Source organism: Gouania willdenowi, chromosome 1 (assembly GCF_900634775.1).
Source record: "Gouania willdenowi chromosome 1, fGouWil2.1, whole genome shotgun sequence".
NCBI classification, from domain to species: Eukaryota; Metazoa; Chordata; class Actinopteri; order Blenniiformes; family Gobiesocidae; genus Gouania; species Gouania willdenowi.
This window is the reverse complement of record NC_041044.1, coordinates 8,161,132-8,180,098: the sequence shown is the minus strand read 5'-3', so window position 1 is coordinate 8,180,098 and position 18,967 is coordinate 8,161,132. Positions and strand designations below refer to the sequence as shown.

The 18,967-nt window shown below is 38.9% G+C and overlaps 1 protein-coding gene across 1 annotated transcript in view; it reads right to left on the bottom strand.

Moving 5' to 3' along the window:
- Positions 1–2,413: 2,413 nt before the first annotated feature.
- LOC114472322 (CREB3 regulatory factor-like) overlaps positions 2,414–18,967 on the bottom strand; it is a 48,300-nt gene continuing 31,746 nt past the window's right edge. Inside the window, exons 8-10 of the mRNA XM_028461539.1 lie at positions 15,048–15,121; positions 6,498–6,626; positions 2,414–3,961 (exon numbers count right to left, since the gene is read on the bottom strand). Of these exons, the coding sequence (XP_028317340.1) occupies positions 3,858–3,961; positions 6,498–6,626; positions 15,048–15,121 (307 nt within the window). The 3' untranslated portion in view covers positions 2,414–3,857. The remainder of the gene's footprint in view (positions 3,962–6,497; positions 6,627–15,047; positions 15,122–18,967) is intronic.

Sequence of the window (18,967 nt, the reverse complement as noted above, 5' to 3'; positions counted from 1 at the left end):
GTTTGATGTAATCAAAGCTTAAAACCACATGATCATGAAATTCTAGTAAAGTAAGTATTTGTCAATAAAAATATCAATATAGTTTCATGTTGTTCTTGTTCACCTGTATTTTTTAATTAGTCATAGTTATCGTTACTTTAAAAAATGTAGTTTACAAAAACTTTGGTGAAAATTTCTAAACCAAATCAACACTGCTGTGTAACAGAAGTTTATGATGGACACAGATCAGTACATTGTTTATCGAAAAATAAAATAGTTTTTCTCAGGGAAGAGAACATGACTTTTGTGTGATTTGAGGGCAAAGGTTCTTCTTTCGCCATGTTGAAAATATTGTTAAGAGTAAAGTTTCAAAGAGATTTTAGCCTGAGTCACAGAAACCACAGGTAGAATAATATAATAACAGGAAGAAGTCAAATTTTGCCACAACCACAGCGCCATCCTGATACGCGCTCTTACTTTGGAAACGGCAACTTCTGATCCAACAATATGTCTTTGTTCCTGCATTCAAACATTTTTTAGCAACAGAAAATGAAAACCAACCGGTTTGTAAAGTAATGTTCATTCCTTCTTGATCCTTATAAAGAAAAATGTCTTGAATTTCAATGAAAAAAAAAATTATTTAAAAATGAAAACATTTTTTTTCCCTTTAATGTCATTTTGTGAATGGAAAATTCGATGACCCAAAAAATATGAAATTCTCCATTCAATCTACAATAAAAATCAAGCAAACTTTTGAAGTTTCAAAAATGCTTCCTGTTGGCAGTAAAGGAACAAATAACTGAAGTAAATCCTCCAGCCTGAGGTTTGACTTCATCAATCTGTCATCACAAGGTTCCAGCAAGAACTCTGTGACTGAGCGACAGGAATGTTGTGTTTACAGCACATTTCCCAGAATGCAACAGGTAGAGCAGCTAAAACAGGAGCCTGGAAGCTTTAGCAGCATCCACAGGGTGAGAGGGGCAGCGGGTGAAGAGGTGAAGGATAATGGTCAGGAAATGGATTTTCCATAGCAGCGGAGGGGAAACGGGAGGTTTGGACCAAAGCCCAGACGGGAACTGTTCAAGGTTGAAAAACAGGAGAACTGCTCAGCTGAGTCACTCCTCCACAGGTTCACGGAGAGCAAAACCACGTGTAGGTTCGACCTGAAAGGAAAATATTTGAGCAGGTTGGGCTGAGTGGACTCAGACGAGGCCAGGATTGAAGAAGCAGCGGTTCACTTTTACCTTGGAACAGGATTTGGGATCAGGCGTGATAGCAGCTTCCTGTGGCTTTAAGCTGCAGGCACTAGAGGCGTCACTATGCAACATGCAGATTACAACAGGACGCTAGCACACCAAAACTCAGTCACAAATTACGTCTCTCTCATTGTACAGTAGCACCGTGCTAAGCTAACACACAGGAACCCTTTTTTTTTTTTAAACTCCAAAGTGTCTCAGTCAGTTTCCAACTTTATAAAAAGGTGCCATGAGTCTTTTTTTAAGGACTTGAATCGCTCCTTGAAGGTGCTGAAGGTAAGTCGCGCTCACCACAGTGGCAGTCACAGGGTTTTTCACTCTTTTAGTGTCCAACATTATTTAGAGAGCGTGGACAGGTTGCTCTACAGCTTCAGTAAAGACCAGAAGAAGAAGAAGAAAGGCAGCTTTCAAACAGATCAACACACACCCCCACTTTGTGGGCGATGACATTGCAACAAAACACAACAAACAGTTAAAGGCCCATGTTCACATAGCATCCAAGTCACATTTCCTTCCGTTTACACGAGACACTCACAGGAAGCGGGTGTGACATCAGCAGGTGATTAACTGAAATTATATCATACAGCAGTGGTTCTCAACCTGTTCATGTCGTGACCCCCAAAATAAAGGTGCCAGAGACCGGGGACCCCCACTGTACCTGAAGGTGGTTGAACACAGACATGAACATTGAAGAACAGTCATGTGGAGACAGGTTCATCTATTTATTTATTTATCTGAATAATATCCACTGTTATCCAGGAAGTTTATTATTATTTGGTCCATAGTAAATAGTCAACTTAAAGATTTAAATCCTTATTTTAATCAGAAATAAAATAGGTGACCAAAAATGGTGGAAAAAGTGGTGAAATGAGATTTCAAAAACCACAGAAATTGGTTAAAAGTTGCAAGTTAGAGTGGCCAAAAACAGACAGAAAAAGTGGTAAAAATGTTTGTCAACACTGGCTTAAAAGTTGGAAAAAAAAGTAGGAATAATGAGTTTGAACTGGCTAATAATGGAAATGACAAATCGTGAATGTGGTTAAATTGGCAAAAATAAGCATGAAAAATGGTGAAAAGAGGTTAAAAGTGACAATAATGGGTCAACATATGTGACATTAGGTGGTAAAGTGGTGGAAAGGGCTTATAAGAGCCAAAAATGTCTTGAAAGTGGGAAAAAAATTGCAGAAAAGGCTTTGAAATTTGATAGTAGTGGCAAAAATAAACAAAGAAAAGAGAAGAAAATAAGTTAAAATATTGAAACTTTGGTGTCGTTGCAGAAAAAAAATAAAAATGTGCAAAAATGGGCTTGAAATGCATTATTCTTAGTTACTTCAAGGCATCTGGCGACCCCCTCCCAGTGTCTCAGTACCTCAAATGGGGTCCCGACAACAAGGTTGAGAACCTGTTAGTTTTTGTCTGTGGGGGTAATTCCATTACCATCACTGTCATGAATCAGTGGCATCAGACAGGATTAGTTGGATAGAAGAAAAGAGCCCTTGAAAACGTTTAGACACTTCTTTAAAAGAAGAAAAAGTAAGAAGAACAGCTGCAACTCACAGTCACAGGAGAAGGAAACTAACGCAACTTTATGAAAAAAAATTACAAGTGCAAAAAACTAAATGCTATGTGAACATAGGTGCTTTGATTTCATTGCTTTCTTGATCTAAAACTATGGGACTTTTTTTTCTAGCGTTTATATTTGCAATTCTGGGGTTTGCGCTACAAATGGGGTCAGGGGGTGAGAAGCGGGCTGGAGGAGGCACTGAGGACGCTTTAGTGTGGGGGAACAGAAACAGAGCAGAAACATAAAGCTGTAGCTGTGTGCTGCTCTGTAGGTCGTAGTGCATTCATTCACTGAAGAAGTCTGTTTGGTTGAGCACGATGCGTAAATGAAGCTGTTAACAGAATGATGTGCCACATGGCTGCAGTTAGAGGAACAGTCAAATGATTTGGTGTCAGAGGGTTGTTCAGTGATATCTTTGGTCACTTTAAATTAAGGTGCACGTTCGTCTTTTAGCTTAACTAGATCCAGTGCTTGGATGGTTGTTGATGAGGGGGAAAAAGGGTCAATTAAAGCTTCTTTTAAAGCAGGCTGAAGCTTCCACTGACAGCCAGGCTGTCTGTGAAACTACTAATCCACAGAAAACTCACACACCTGGAATAAGCTCCTCCCATTTCCTTATTTTAGAGGTCCTCTATGCTCAGATGCCCCCTCAGCCAGCCGTCAGCCCCCCTAACCACAACTATGATCCTCTACAAAACAGTGCAACGTCTATTTATAGGCACAATGGGATATCAATACAGCACACTGGGAGAACACTACACAGGCTCTCACACACACACACACACGCACACACACACACAACTAGAGACATCAGCAGCAGCAACAGCAGGAGGAGGAGGAGGAGGAGGAGCTCAGGCCTGATGGATACAGAGCAGTGAAAATGGCTGCTGTTCAAAGATAAACGTGATTTTCTACCGTTTCTACTCCTCTTCTTCACTCTTACAGCCTCCACTCTGAATGCTGAAAGGCGAGCCAGTGGAGGAGCTGTGGAAGATGGTTGGGCACTGGGGCAGGTGAAGTTGGGGATGCTGGTCCAGGTGGAGGGTGGCACACGGGGCTCAGTCTTCTGCTGTCGGAGGCCCGCTGCGTTGGTTCTGACCTCCTGCGCTCGCAGCCAGAATCCTCTGCACAAAGTCTTTGGTCCGCCCGGCAACTAAGGGACCTGAACCAGACCAAAGGGTCATTACAGATCATTTCAACACATTTTCAGGACACAGCTACAATGACCTGATGTAAAGGATTTTCAATATATTGCGTGTGGTGAGATAACCCAAAGTTGGGGTCCAAAATAAAAATGACGTATATAAAAAAAATGTCTTATGTCCCAAGACAGACTAACCTTTATACTATAAATTAAAACGGAGATTCGATTATTTTCTTACATTCCTACATACAGTTATGGGTCAATGAAAATAGTAAAAATAAATTTTTTTTTTCAGATTTAAAGAGCGTGTCACTCAAGAACCAATGCATATATGTGACTAATCATTAGTGATGTGAACAGTCTCAAAGCTGATCAAATTACAGGGAGCTGAGGCATATGCTAAGTCAGGGGTGCCATGGTTACGGCCCGATTGTACATGACATCCATCCCTTGGTTGATATGGGAGAGGGGAGAGTATTTTATTATATATTTTTCAATCTAATGTTTTATTTTTTATGTGTCCACCAGCTCACAAAATGTGAAATAAACCCATGAGGTCGTTTGTTTGTGGTCTGTGTCAGTCTAACACAAAGAAAATTGCCCCGTTTCAAATGTTCTACATTTGTGACATCACAAGTGAAATCGGGAATCAGTGTTGCCAGATTAGACGGACAATTTCCAGCCCATTCACATCTTAGAACAGCCCAAACACAAACCACAAATCTGGCAACACTGTGTTTGTGACACAATGCGACACAGCGGTTCAGACGATCACCTTGAATGGACCATTCCTGTATTCTCTACATGAGATGATGACAATAAAACAACGTAGCGGCTCCGGTAAGTGTTTGAAGCAGCTGAAACAGCTGCTTTTGCTGTTGAAGCTGCTGTTTCTGCACGGCGCATACACTTCATATAACAGTGTTTTTCTGACTCACAATCACAATATCCGCATAAATAGCCATGTGTTTTACTGTAATGTGCAGTTTTTTTTGGCTGAAAACAACAACAACAGTGTGTGAATAGCAAAAGAAAGTCGCTAGTGATCAACTGTTGTGTGGAGTCATATGTGGAGTCCGCGTCTATAGACACGCCCACTCACACAGCCCGGTTTTAGAATTGGTCAGAAAGTCACTTTTCAGAGGCTAAAACTCCAGAAAACAGAAGGGTTTGGGAAAATAAATATGTTGTTGAGGTTCTTAGAACAAATGGAGATGGGTGAAAAATAGCATAATATGTCATCTTTAATTTTGGTTGAATCCGTCAGTTGTTCTGTTGCTGCTGCCGCCTCAGCTGCAGCTGAGCTAAAGTGGTGAAAGTTAAAAAGTGTCTGGCTTTGACAAGTAAAATGTAGCTGAAGAAGGCTTGTTTCTCCATTTATCATAATCCGGTGTGATATGGGTTGGAGGGAATAAAAGGGGTTGGGGTTGACTGATGTAGGCTGTACAGTAGGCTAGTGCCCTAGGCATGGGTGCGAGGAAATGTGGGTGGAGTTTACTGGTGATGACAGGTAAAGTTAATGTACCATCTGTTATTGAGCCAATGTAATGTTTAAAGATAGGTCATATTTGGCTATTTTATTCCAAGAACCTAAGTGTTTTACCAACTTGTACTGGTTATTCAGTCACTTGGGCTATTGTTGGGTTACTTTATTCTGGCACTTACTTTCTGTGACTTGTTTAGGTCTACTTGGCCTGGCCTTCTTTTAATTGGCCTAATTATGCATTGGCATGTTTTCACGTGCACGCCTTCAATAAATATGATCGAAGTAATTTACAGTTTACACTTGTGCTATTTATAGGAAATGTGTTTTGTCTATTTTGTTGCATTTCTAATTTTTAAACGTAGGCTACTTTCATGAATAGGACAATTTGTTAAGTTTTTAGAGGGTAACTTGCTTTAGGTTGCTATGTAATTGTAGGCCTTCATGAATAATTTCAAGCAGCATATCCATGTGTTGAGTCAGTGTTTGGTCTTTCATGCCGAATGTGTAATTCGGCCCCCTGAGGTCTCACTTAAAAATAATTTGGCTCCCTGACCAATTTCACCCTGGCACCCCTGTGCTAAAGGGTTTACTGAAGGCCCAAACATGTTCCAGACCCAAACAAACTTTTTTCCAATGTTGAGGGACTGCCATGTCCACCAGATAGGATGTATAGCAGATGTTTTTGTATATTCTGAGAGAGTAGGTGGCGCTGTATTACTGTACAAAATTTCACTTTCCTATGTGCTGTAGTTCCTGAGATAATGGAAGCTGAAAATGGAAGGAAAAAGGGACAAAAATTGACACATACCCCTCTTACTAAATTGTCCATATCTCAAAAAGTATCTGATCAAACTAAAAATGTACAGTATGCCTAATGAATAATTACTGAACAATTGGTAAAAAATTCAGAATTTTTTATAGACCAAAATGCTTGGCCCATTTGTTAAAACGACAGAAAAAAAAAAAAAAAAATTCCTCAAACCAATGAAAAGTATCGTGCAACAGTCGCAAACCACAGTTTATAAATGTGTTACGACATGTTTAAGATGATGAGTCGCGGCCTCTCACCGCTGGACTCCTTAAGGATGTCTTCCAGACGTTGGGTCATCCCTCGTTCATCCGTGTCCTCCTCCTCGCTGCTCTCCACTCGCCTCCTAATCACCTCCTTAATCCGCAGGAGGGCAGCTAACAAGGTTTCTGTGTCAGAAAAAGGAAGTATACATGCACGATTGAAGGTCAACCCAATGTCCCCTTGTTCATGAGAGACACAAACACATTCAAGATTCAACAACAAAGTTTTTTTTTTTTTTCTCTCTCTTAATTTAAATTTTTAATCACATTTGTTAATTCATCTTTATTGTCCTCACAAACTCGCCAATTTTCTATCATATAATCTGAATAGTTCATTCTTGTATTTGAAATCCCCAGAGCAAGATTTCTCAAATTTCATTGAATCAGGGACTCCTTAAAGGGAAAGACATTTTTCAAGAACCCCTCAATATTACACACTCACAGTTAAATAATAATCATAATGCATTGGATTTTTTTATAGTGCTTTATCAGACACTCAAAGCGCTTTAAAGAATGAATGTCATTTGTAGCAATAAATACCATAGGAATGATCAATTGATCAATTCTTTCTTTTCGGCCTAAACATTTAAGATCTTTGTCGTAGAAATGAACTTAAAGTATACCTGTACTAGTCGAGTATGTAACATAAAATGTAGTACTACTAAACAAAACATGTGCACAAAACAATTCAGGTACTTTTTTGCACGGTTGTATAACCATTGAAACAATCAGTGTGTGATTATGTACTGTACATGTGAAGTATGTTTGTTTTATTATACACTTTTGTAGTGACAAGATTAATACCATACTGTATATTTTTATTATTATTTCATAGACCACAAGATAGAGCTTGAGAAGAAGTGGTTCTATCCTAATTGAACCTGACCAATGGATTCAGAATGGTCATGATTAGAACTGGTCAAACCTTCTTTAGTACCAATAAGTACCTCTAACAGGGTTTCTGCAGAAATCAGCCAGCCAAATGTAATGTTTTTTAAGACAATTTTAATGCTACACTGTAAACATTTTAATGCCGTGACCTTGAACTTAAGAAAAATAATTTTTTTTTTGAGGAAAAGATTACTGACTTTCGCAAAGCACAGATAGGTAAGGTTATGTTTTAACCATAGTTTTATATGTTTGTCACTTAGCAAGATAACTTGAAAAGTTATGATTAGATTTGGATGAATATTTCAGGAAAATTGATAAATGGGACAAGGGATGTTTGAGATGCCAAGAGACCCAGATCTCCTCCAACACCTTCACTCTGCAAGCTCCCAAGAACAATTTTAATAAGAGGAGAATGAAATACTAGAACAAAAACAACTGGCCCTCACAGAGCATGATTTGTAACAAAGTTGCAATATTTTAACAACTATTTGACAGTTAATAATCTCATTGTGATTTCAAATGCTAAAGGTATGTTTTGAGTATAAATTAATCTAATAGTGTATATAAAAATCAATGTAGGACTACAACATAGGGTGGAAATCACAATATGGGTGGAAATGAGCTGCTTGGCAGAGGTCTGCCGAAAACACTTACTACAAATATCTCATCTTAAACAAATCAGAACTAATGAAACTGAGAGAGAACTCATATAACAGTGGAGGGTGACCACAGTTACCCTTTAAGGCATGTGTCTTAGTTTGTTAGAACAAATGGTCCTGTGTTGTTCACTGCAGATATCAGCTCATTCTTTAATTGTGGGGACAAACTTTAACATGTAGCTAGTTTTGTCCTTTCCAAAGGCCAAACATTTGACTTTTTCTGAATCCAGAAACATTGCCTGGAACAATTCAGAAATGCTTTTATTGGATGTGTACGAGTGGTGCTGCACAGTCGTATTCAGACACTACAACACCTCCACCAGGCGTGTAGCATCCGACCCAAAAGATGTCAGGACGCTGCTCGATTTTCTAATGGCAGCGGAGGTTTGCGGAGGTCTAAGTAGATCCTGAAGACGTTTCATAGCCATTTTTTCATTTCCCCATTTTCCTTCTATTCCTCCATCTGGTCCACAAGCCAGGAAAAATTATCGGAAAGGTTCCACATGTTAGCGCAGATGTACACATCTTGCGAATCACAGTTTATAATTATATATTCCTATTATTATTAAATGTTTTTCTTGCAAATTACATAATTTTTTAATGCCACTGAGAATAAAATGTAATAATTTTTAATGCCATTAAAGGCCTTCATTGTCCTGTCCAAAGCTGATTTTTCGCATTCATGTAATAATTTGGTCTGCCGCATCAATCTCTCCTGTATGAAAGCATTCTGAAGGACTTTTTAAAAAATGTTTTATTCCCTTAAAGCTGTTAGTTCATACTGAGACCTGCTGATCCTGCTACAATTTGGTGTATTGAAGATCTGAAAACAGTTGATGGTGCCAATTCTCTAGCCATGTACTGGTGTGTTATTACGTTGTATAAAGTATAAAGACAGTAAATATATTCCTTTCAATAACAGAAGAAGACTGAAGGACATCCACACAAGGATAAAAGCCATCATAGCCATGGAGTCAGGTTCATGTTCTCTCCCTAGACACTGAAAAAATACTGATGTAACAAATGTTTGAGAATCCATCTGTGTGCGTTATTCGATGATGTTAAAAGTCGTTTCTCACATAAATGTGCAGTAAATAAAGGCTTTTCAGCAGAAGAGAGGAATAACTTTCCACCACAGTGATTACATTTCACTCAGAAAGTGAGGCAAAGAGGCATAAAGGGAGCGTGTGGGGTTAACCCCTGTCACTGTGTGCTTTGGCACTCTGTCGTTAATGAACGGACTGAGTGAAGCATTCAAACACTTGTACAGGATCAAGAATGGTTGGAATGCTCCAAATCTTGAAGAAAAAAACAATAAAAGCAGATGGCTCCTTGGTTAGGTTGAAGTACACACACTGTGAGCCAAACCAGTAAAGAAAGAGAGAGGGAGGGGTGGGGGTGGGTGGATGGGGGGAGAGATTTGGCAGAGACGAGGCGTTTATCATCAGAAACGAGGTGAAGTCCCACCACCACCCAGCTTTTTCTCTCATTAGACAAATTTACACGCTCCTCGATGGTCTGCTACTAGCAGCACGTTCCAAGTTTTTTTCAGAGACTGTGCCTTTCTCACTTAGTTTGTGACTACATGTAGCAGCAGGTGGTACGCTTCGGTGTAAATCCTCCAACTATCCATTTTTATTTAGCAACACCCCCACACATCTAAAATAGTTTGAAATGGTTGGAAGCACACGAGCAGTTGGAGTTGTTAACTCAGCCTCCGAGTCCCCTGCTCTGTGTGTGTGTTGGATGTGATGGATTTTACAGGGACTTTAAGGACGTGCTGCTTGTGTCTTGCTGCCAAATACCAAGTACATTTTTAATAGCAATGCACTGATATGGATTTTCACCAACCCGATAACGGATAAGTTTGAACTCCTAGATCCTTTAAAAAAAGGCTAATCACCCCTCAAATTTTAACTTTCACAACAAATCCAAGAAAAACTCAGTTTTAGGCAAGGCAAGGCAAGGCAAATTTATTTGTATAGCACATTTCATACTCAAGGCAACTCAATGTGCTTTACATGATAAAACATTCAATTGTTTAAAATCAATAAGAACATTTAAAATCATCAATAAGAACATTTAAAATCATCAGTAAAATCAATTAAAATCATCAGTAAAATCATCATGACATCAACAACATGACTAAAAATCTATCTCTCAATCATATGCAGTAGAGAAAAAAGTGCCTTTAACTTTGATTTAAAAATGTTCACATGTGATGCTGACTTCAGCTCTGCTGCAGTTTGTTCCACTTCTTTGCAGCATAACAACTAAAAGCAGCATCACCATGTTTACTGTGAGCTCTGGGCTCCACTATCTGACCTGTGTCCATAGATCTGAGAGACCTGCTGGGTTCATACCTGACTAACATGTCACTAATGTATTCTGGACCAAACCCATTCACAGATTTATACACCAGCAGCAGAACTTTAAAGTCTATTCTAAGGCTGACTGGGAGCCAGTGTAAAGACTTTGAAACTGGAGTAATGTGCTCTGACCTCTTTGTTCTGGTTAAGACCCGAGCTGCAGCGTTCTGAACCAGCTGTAGATGTTTGATGCTCTTTTGGGGGATTCCTGTCAGAAGACCATTACAATAGTCCAGTCTGCTGGAGATAAAAGCATGGACCAGTTTCTCCTGATCTTTCTGAGCCATTAAACCTTTCACTCTGGAGATGTTCTTTAGGTGGTAGAAGCTGTTTTTGTGATAGATTTGATCTGACTGCTGAATGTAAGATCTGAGTCAATCAGAACACCAAGGTTTTTGATGTGGTCTTTAGCTTTTAAAGATCGAGACTCAAGATACTTGCTGACAGCAGTCCTCTTTTCCTTGTTACCAAAGACAATCACCTCCATCTTGTCATGGTTTAGTTGAAGGAAGTTTTCACTCATCCAGCAGTTTACTTTTTCTAAGTAGTCACACAACACCTCTATGGGACCATAGTCATCTGGGTTCAGTGATAGATGTAGTTGTGTGTCATCTGCGTAGCTCTGATAATCAACCTTACAGTTCTGTAAAATTTGTCCTAAAGGAAGCATATAAAGGCTAAACAGAAGAGGTCCAAGAACAGATCCCTGAGGAACCCCACAGGACATTGGTAATCTGTCAGATTCAAAGTTTCCAATGCTTACAAAATAGCTTCGCTCCTCCAAGTATGACTTAAACCATTGCATTACTTTTCCATTTAGTCCAACCCATGTTTGCAATCTGTGCAACAAAATTGTATGATCTACAGTGTCAAATGCAGCACTTAGAGCCAATAGAATGAGAACAGATACTTTTCCTGAATCAGTGTTCAACCTTATGTCATTGATCACTTTGATAAGAGCAGTTTCTGTGTTGTGATAAGAACAAAAACCTGACTGAAATTTATCAAATATTTTGTTGAATGTTAAGAATTGACTCAGTTGGTTGAAGACCACCTTCTCCATGATCTTGGCCATGAATGGAAGGTTGCTGTATGGTCTTTTTTGTTCGTGCTAATGCTAATATGTTTTCACATAATACATGATAACATTAAAAACAAAATGGTATTATTGACACGTGCCTGCTGTAAAAATAAATAAATCACCTGCTATACTTTGTTCATGGACAGATTCATATCTGTTGCTTTCAAAGTGAAATTACTGAATTTACAAACTGAAGCCAAATGGTTAACTAGAATATTTGCATTTCCTGAAGAAAGCGCAACTGAGGATGCAAGAGCTGGCCCGTGTCTTCAAACACTGCATTAGCATTCGTCTAGCATTAACATTAGCTTAACATTAACCTTGCATTAGCTAGCATTATTATTATCATTAGCCTAACATTAACATGAGCTAGCGTCAGCATGAACCAGCATTAGCATTAACCTAGTATTAGCATTATCTAGTATTAGCATTGGCTAGCACTAGCATTAACAATAGCTTAACATATCCTCGCATTAGCTAGCATTGCTATTATCATTAGCCTAGCATTAACATGAGCTAACATCAGCATAAACTAGCATTAGCATAAATCTAGTATTAGCATTAACTAGTATTAGCATTGGCTAGCACTAGCATTAACCTAGCATTAGTCTAACAACAGTATTAGCTAGTGTTGACATTAACCTAGTGTTAACTAGCATTAACATTAGCCTAGCATTAATTTAACAATAGTATTTACTAGTGTTGTAGTACTCGAGACCGGTCTTAGTCTCCAGGCCAAATGTTAAAGGTCTCGGTCTCGTCTCGGACTCTGAAGCATTTTGACTCGGGATTTTCCGTCAAGACCGTTCCAGACCAGCACTAATTCCTGCTATTTTTAAACTTCTTCATAATGTGATAGTAACACAGAGAAGAATGGGATAAAACAAGCCTTTATTCATTCCTTAATCCACCCCGTATAATGACCGCAACCTTCCTTAATGTGACTGAGTGACGTGTGTGACACACTCGTGTGTGTGTGTGTGTCTTTGGACCGCGGAGCGCGAGAACTAATCACCGGTAAAAAGCCCAGTAAAACTCTGGAAAACAATCACCATGAATAAATATTATCTCCCTGGTAAAGACAGTAGCTCTAACTGGTAAAATCATAAACTAGTGATATTACAGCCTGTGCATTAGTATAGGAACGTATTTACTCCGCCTCTGGGTCCTAGTGCCTGCCGGCCGGTGAAGCCTGTTCCGTTTACCGAGGTCTGTGTGTGTTTAATAAGTCCGTGTGTGTCCGTGTGAAAGTCTTCATGTTTATGCCTCCGTCCATCCACTCTTTTCATTATATCCATGTCTTTTAAGGCTTTTATTAAATAGTGTCGGCTGTAGTCCGGGCCGCCGCCTTCTTGGATTATGTCGTCACCAGCGCATCATCGCCGCAAGTAAAATAACCCAAATAACTGTAAAGAGGTCTTTTATTAGTCTATTTTCTTTTTAAAGTGGTGTTTTTTTGTGGCTTTAGACTCCAATTACATTTACGCACTGTATATAATATGTCCCCTACAATATAAATAGGTTCACAATATACGTAACTATTTTTTATAGTTTCTGTTTCCACTGTATCCAGAATAATAATAATAATTCTTAACAAGAACTATTGATTGATTTGTCACATGACTGTTCCAGGGCTTGAGTTTGTTTTATTTAGTTTCACATCTACCTGTAGCTCTTTGTTTTTTACACAGCTGACAACTTGTTTGTAGTTTTATTTTGAGAAAGTTTCACTTTTACAGTTACAGTTGGGGACCTTTGTAATTGAATATTCTAGTTACATTATAGTAACCAAATTAAACTATATCAACTAAATGAATTAATAAAAATGGCCTGTGTAAAGGCTTTTTCAAACTAAAGATTATCTTGTGAAATCTGTGACCTGTTGACCTGCACAACTCAAAGAATCAGAATCGAGAATCGTTATTTCTTGGCAGAAATACTTTTTTTTTCTTTTTCTTTTTTTCCTTACTTTTAAGCACTTGCTGTACATTCAGCTGACATAAAAATCTTGTTTTCAAATATGTAGAATAATTGTGAATTTATCAGTAGCAGTAGTAGTTTTAATATTTTAGTTAATTTTTTGCAGGCACCTTTTTTCTCCGTCAAATGTATTTAAAAGAAACTGAAATTAAAGAGAGAATTTTACTTAACTGTCAAACCTTGTCATAATTTTATTTATTATGTATTTTTTTAAAGTGAAAAAAAAATGTTAATGGTCTTGGTTTCGGTCTCGGTTTGTCTCGGTCTTGGTCTTGACTCGGTCTCGGCTCCGGGAAGTCTTGGTCTCGGTGCATTCTGGTCTCAGATAGTGTGGTCTTGAACACAACACTAGTATTTACTAGCATTGACATTACTCTAGCATTAGCTAGCATTAACATTAACCTAGCAATATCATTAATTAAGCATTAACCTAACATTAGCTAAGCATTAACCTAGCAATAGCTTAGCATTTACCTAGCATTAGCAATAGCTTTGAATTTACCGAGCACCAGCCGAACCAATAAACCCTCTGTGAAATAATGCAGAAGATATGATGTAAATTGTTGAAATAGGTTAAAGGATCTGGAACAATCTAAAAAAAAAAGCTGAAGAAATTTGAAAAGGGGTGAAATGCCTCCTGCATCCTCGCTTATTGTGATACAGATGACATGCAGCTGTTCAATTTTAAGAACTGCAGTAAAAAGCATTTTTTTCACATCTTAATGGGTTTTTTGACAATCTGTGCAGCAACTGTTTCATATTCCTTTAAAAAAGCTGTTATTTCATCTTTTCAGAAGATAAAAAACTGAAGGATGTTTTCCCACCTCTGGGAATCTTTGCGTTACTCGTATTACACACAGTTAATGTGTGGCCTTTATTCTCAGACTGTGAAGAAACTCCATAGTAAAGTGTCCAACATGTTTTAGTAACCTTAGCACACGTGCAAAACTCAAGGCCCGAGGGCCAAAGCTAGCCGTTTAGAGCATCCAATTCGGCCCCGCAAGAGAAAGCAAAAATGAAAGAGAAAACATGAATCATTGTGTAATTTTCTAACTAAATCAGTTGTAGATTTCTCAATACCTCCAAACAGATAAATTCAATGAAACTCCTCAATATTTGCAGGGCTCACAGTTTTCCCATGCTTATATCACATGATGGCAGTCATTTTTAAAGTCATAATGTTGAAAGAACTTTCAATTTTTCCCAAATTCTGCAAATTTCCTGTAATTATTCAATAAAACTTCTCCAAATTAAATAAAAATGGGTCCCAAAATCAATGAAAATCCTGGTGGGACTGATATCTTATTACTTGGACATTGTCAGTGCTTTACACACTGTATATACTGTATTATTTATACGTGGAAGGGCAAACTGAGGCACATTATTGTTGAACTTGCTCATGTTCCCAGCCTAAAATCTGTGGCCCACTTGAGATTAAACTGGTTTGTATTTGACCCCTGAACTAAAATGAGTTTGACATCCCTGTCTTAGAAAATCTAGTTTTACAAAATACAGACTTGACTAAATTTACTGTGTGTTTATGAAGTTACAGAGTGTAAGTACTGACCATATTCCTGGTTGAGGCCCCACAGTTTGATCTTGTTGGCTTCATGCTGGGCCTTTTTCTTCAGGCGGCAGGCTCTGGAAAAGACAAATCAAAGAGTGTCATTCTCTGGAACAGGAGCATTGCTCTATTACTGCTGCTGCTCCTAAAACAATGCTGTTAGTGAAGAGAGATGGTTTATTGGTCCATGCTGACAGCAGCTGGACGCCAATGAGTGGAGGTTCAACTTTTAAAAGAAGAAGGAATGAATGATGGGAATCATTTCTACCAACTCCACTGAACCAATTGACAGACTTAGATTTGTTTGATTGATTTTAAAGTATTTTGGTGTTGAGGGAAAAAGCAAAGCAGCCCAACACATCATTCATTTTAAATAATAATGATTGTCAGACGACCTGCACGTTGCACAGAGCATTTCTTTACTCTTTCTGCTGGGAATTACTGAAATAAATGTTTTTAGCAGCTGGTTTGATCATTAAAGATGAATGTGTCTCTTTATGTAAACAACTGACTAGGGGTGTAAGGACACACTCAGCCAACAATTCAATTCAAATCTGATTTATTAATTTTTTTTTAAATCAAACCAAAGATTGGGATGTAATGATGCACTAAACTCCTTTCAATTTGAATACATAACAATCATAAAAACAGATTAGACAAATTACGGATTCTTCTTCTGTGTGTGTGTATGTGTGTGCGCAGCTTCACTCTGTCCCAACGGTTCGGACTTAATTTCGTTGATTATACCACGGGCTTGGGGTGTGTTTGGAAAGACGCACAAATGGATGCTGACTCGCCTTGGATCATTCATGAATGCATATGGACGTGAATGGTGTTTGGTTGAAACAGTTTGGGGGCTTAAAGAGACATCGCCTTCATTCGGGTTGGACGGTTTCGGATCGTGTTTTTTGGGGATCCGGCCGGGTCTTCTTTTATAGGCTGGATTAAAGCTCAACATCTGTCACGATTCTTGGTTCAGTCGAGTGCAGTGACGTGCCTTGAGCACTAGGGTTGGGTAGGCAGGGTGTTGCAAATCGAGATCACCAATGTCGACACCAATGACAATTGTTGGCTGGCAAGTGTTAATCTAACAAAATAAATATCGTAAAACACCATTAAAGAAACAAACAATTATTTAATATAGCCTATTCTCCCAACAAGATGTGTATGCACAAACACATAAAAACATGCTACAGTATAGGGCCAGAGGCAGAGCTGCAATGCGCCTTTGGGAGGGGGTGTGGCCTCCTCCTGCCTTACAGCGGAGTGAGACTTGTGCAGCATCTCTGCCGTACCAGGAAATAGCGGTGTTTAGTCATTTAGGCTATGAAAAGCACAAAATGTTGGCAAACTTATAGGTACTGTAGGCTATCAGAAATTTAAAAATAAATCATTTATAATTATATTATAATTAAAACAACTAATAAAAATATCAATTCACCCTTGGGTAGGCACTGCCTACCTTGCCTACCGTGACTGCACGTCACTGGTCGAGTGTACGGCTGAACCAGAGACCAAACAAGCAGCACTAAAACAGTCCCAGCACCCTCTATTCTTTAAGCAGAATATCGAAGCACAATCATACAGTGCTGTAACTATTTTAATCTCCTCTCATTTGCATACATTTTTAGCTGATGTAGGATATATTCTTACATCCCTACGACTGACAAGTGTCCAGTGAAGCTGAGCTCCATCGTCATCCGCAGACTTGGAAAGTTCAAATGTAATTAAAGAAGTCCAGACTTAATAGCCAACCTCTGAGCTCCATGGAAATCCACAAATAGCCCCACAGACACCATGCTTTTCTAGGTGATGGATGACCGACAGCTGTAAACTCATCTAACTGCTTTTATGAGGAAGGAAACAGTGGTTGCCAGAGATTGATAGTCAGACGTTAATGGTGCTTGTGTGTGTTTGGAATAAAAGTGCAGCACATTACCTTTAGGATCATCTAACAGTTTATTAAAGGAGAACACGGATCAACAGAAACACTGCATTAAAGAGTGCAATAGGAGAAGAATGAATCCAGGCCATTAGATTTATTTCACAGCTCTACAGCTGATGTTCTAATTCAATACTAAATGTGTTTTTTTCTTTCGCTGTATTTTTCTGGGTTAATAACATTAGCTTGATCCACAAGGGATTTCTCAGATTATTGCAATAACCAAAGCAGGCAATTAAATACAGATGGAATCTGTGTTGTCATATAAAGACCTTCCAGCATCCAGACATTAGGAGCGTTAGAATAAAGTGAAAAATAGACCTTTTGGTTTTACTGCTTTTAAAAATAGGAGTTTTGATAAGAAATCATTTTTACCAATTTGTTCGCGATTATTCAATAAGTACACTGTACATTTTTAGTTTGAATGAATGAATACTTATTGAGCTACAGTATGACCAATTTAGTGAGGGAGGTACAGTGGTGCGAAAAAGTGTTTGCCCCCTCCCTGATTTCTGACTTATTTGCATGTTTTCCACACTTCAATGTTTCAAATCATCAAAGATAACAAGTAAACACACAATGCAGTTTTTAAATGCAAGGTTTTATTAATCAGGAAGAAAAAAATCCAAAGCTACAGTACATGGCCCAGTGGTGAACTTTCCCAGGAGTAGAGGTTAGATTCTTAATCCGAGCCCGAGCCAAGTTCGGGCCTCATTTTCCCGCTCAGCTCTCGGGTCGGGCCGGGCTACATTTTTAACTTTTTTTTTTTTTTAAATCTCTATTACATTAATATTATTTTTTTAATAAACACAGAAATACTTCTATATTGTTGTGGTATCATTTCTAAAGTTATTTCTACTTGTAGAGATATTACAAGATATTGACGGCGTTGTGTTGCATTTTGTTGTTCACATTCAATGAATATTATTTGCTTATTTTGCTCATTCCTCACTTGCTGCTGGAGGGCAGGCAACAAATATGATTGCGTGCTTCAGTCAGGTCTGTGCTCGCACGGGCCGCCCGGTCTGGTCTGCAATGCTGTAATGGACTGGGTTCTATGTTCTGGTTATGTTCCACTTGTGTGTATTCAGTGGTTAACTGATGCTGAGATTTCCTATGGCGGAGAAGGCATCATGGTTACGTGGAGCTTTCTCTGCCAATGTGTGTTTTTGTTTACATGTGTTCTGAGAGTTGATTGGCTGGGAGGCTGGGGAAAGAGCGGGTGTAAACGGGTAAAAGACTAGTGAACAATTCTGTTCCCACTGTAGTGTGAGTGTATGACAGTGTAAGATGGTTCTTTGTGTGTTTGATTGTTTATTTTTGGCGTGTTACTACGACCTCCATTAAAGCTTGTAAAACTGTGATAACGGCTCGAGTCACATCATTACAATACCTTTTGGGCACTGCGCAAATAATCTACCGGGTGCAATACGTTCAATAAAATAATAATTTACGTCGGGGTGGCTTCGGGCTCAGGCCTACAATTTAATTTAATGGGTCAGGGTCGGGCTTTATGCCCACGGGCCCGGGACGAGTCGTGCGGAATTTTTTGGGCCCGATCTAAACTCTACCCAGGAGTGGCCGGCCGACCAAAATTACCCCAAGAGCGCAGTGACGACTTTTCCAAGAGGTGACAAAAGACCCCACAACAACATCTAAAGAACTGCAGGCATCACTTGCCCCAGTTAAGGTTAGACTCCACCATATGAAAGAAACTGGGCAAAAATGGCCTGCATGGCAGAGTTCTAAGATCAAAACCACTGATAAGCAAAAAGAACATTAGGCTTGTCTCATTTTTGCCAGAAAACATCTTGATGATCCCCAAGACTTTTGGGAAAATATTCTGTGGACTGACGAGACAAAAGTTTAACTTTTTGGAAGGTCTGTGTCCCATTACATCTGGCGTAAAAGTAACACTGCATTTCAGTGAAAGAACATCATACCAAGAGCAAATTATGTTGGTGGCAGTGTGATGGTCTGG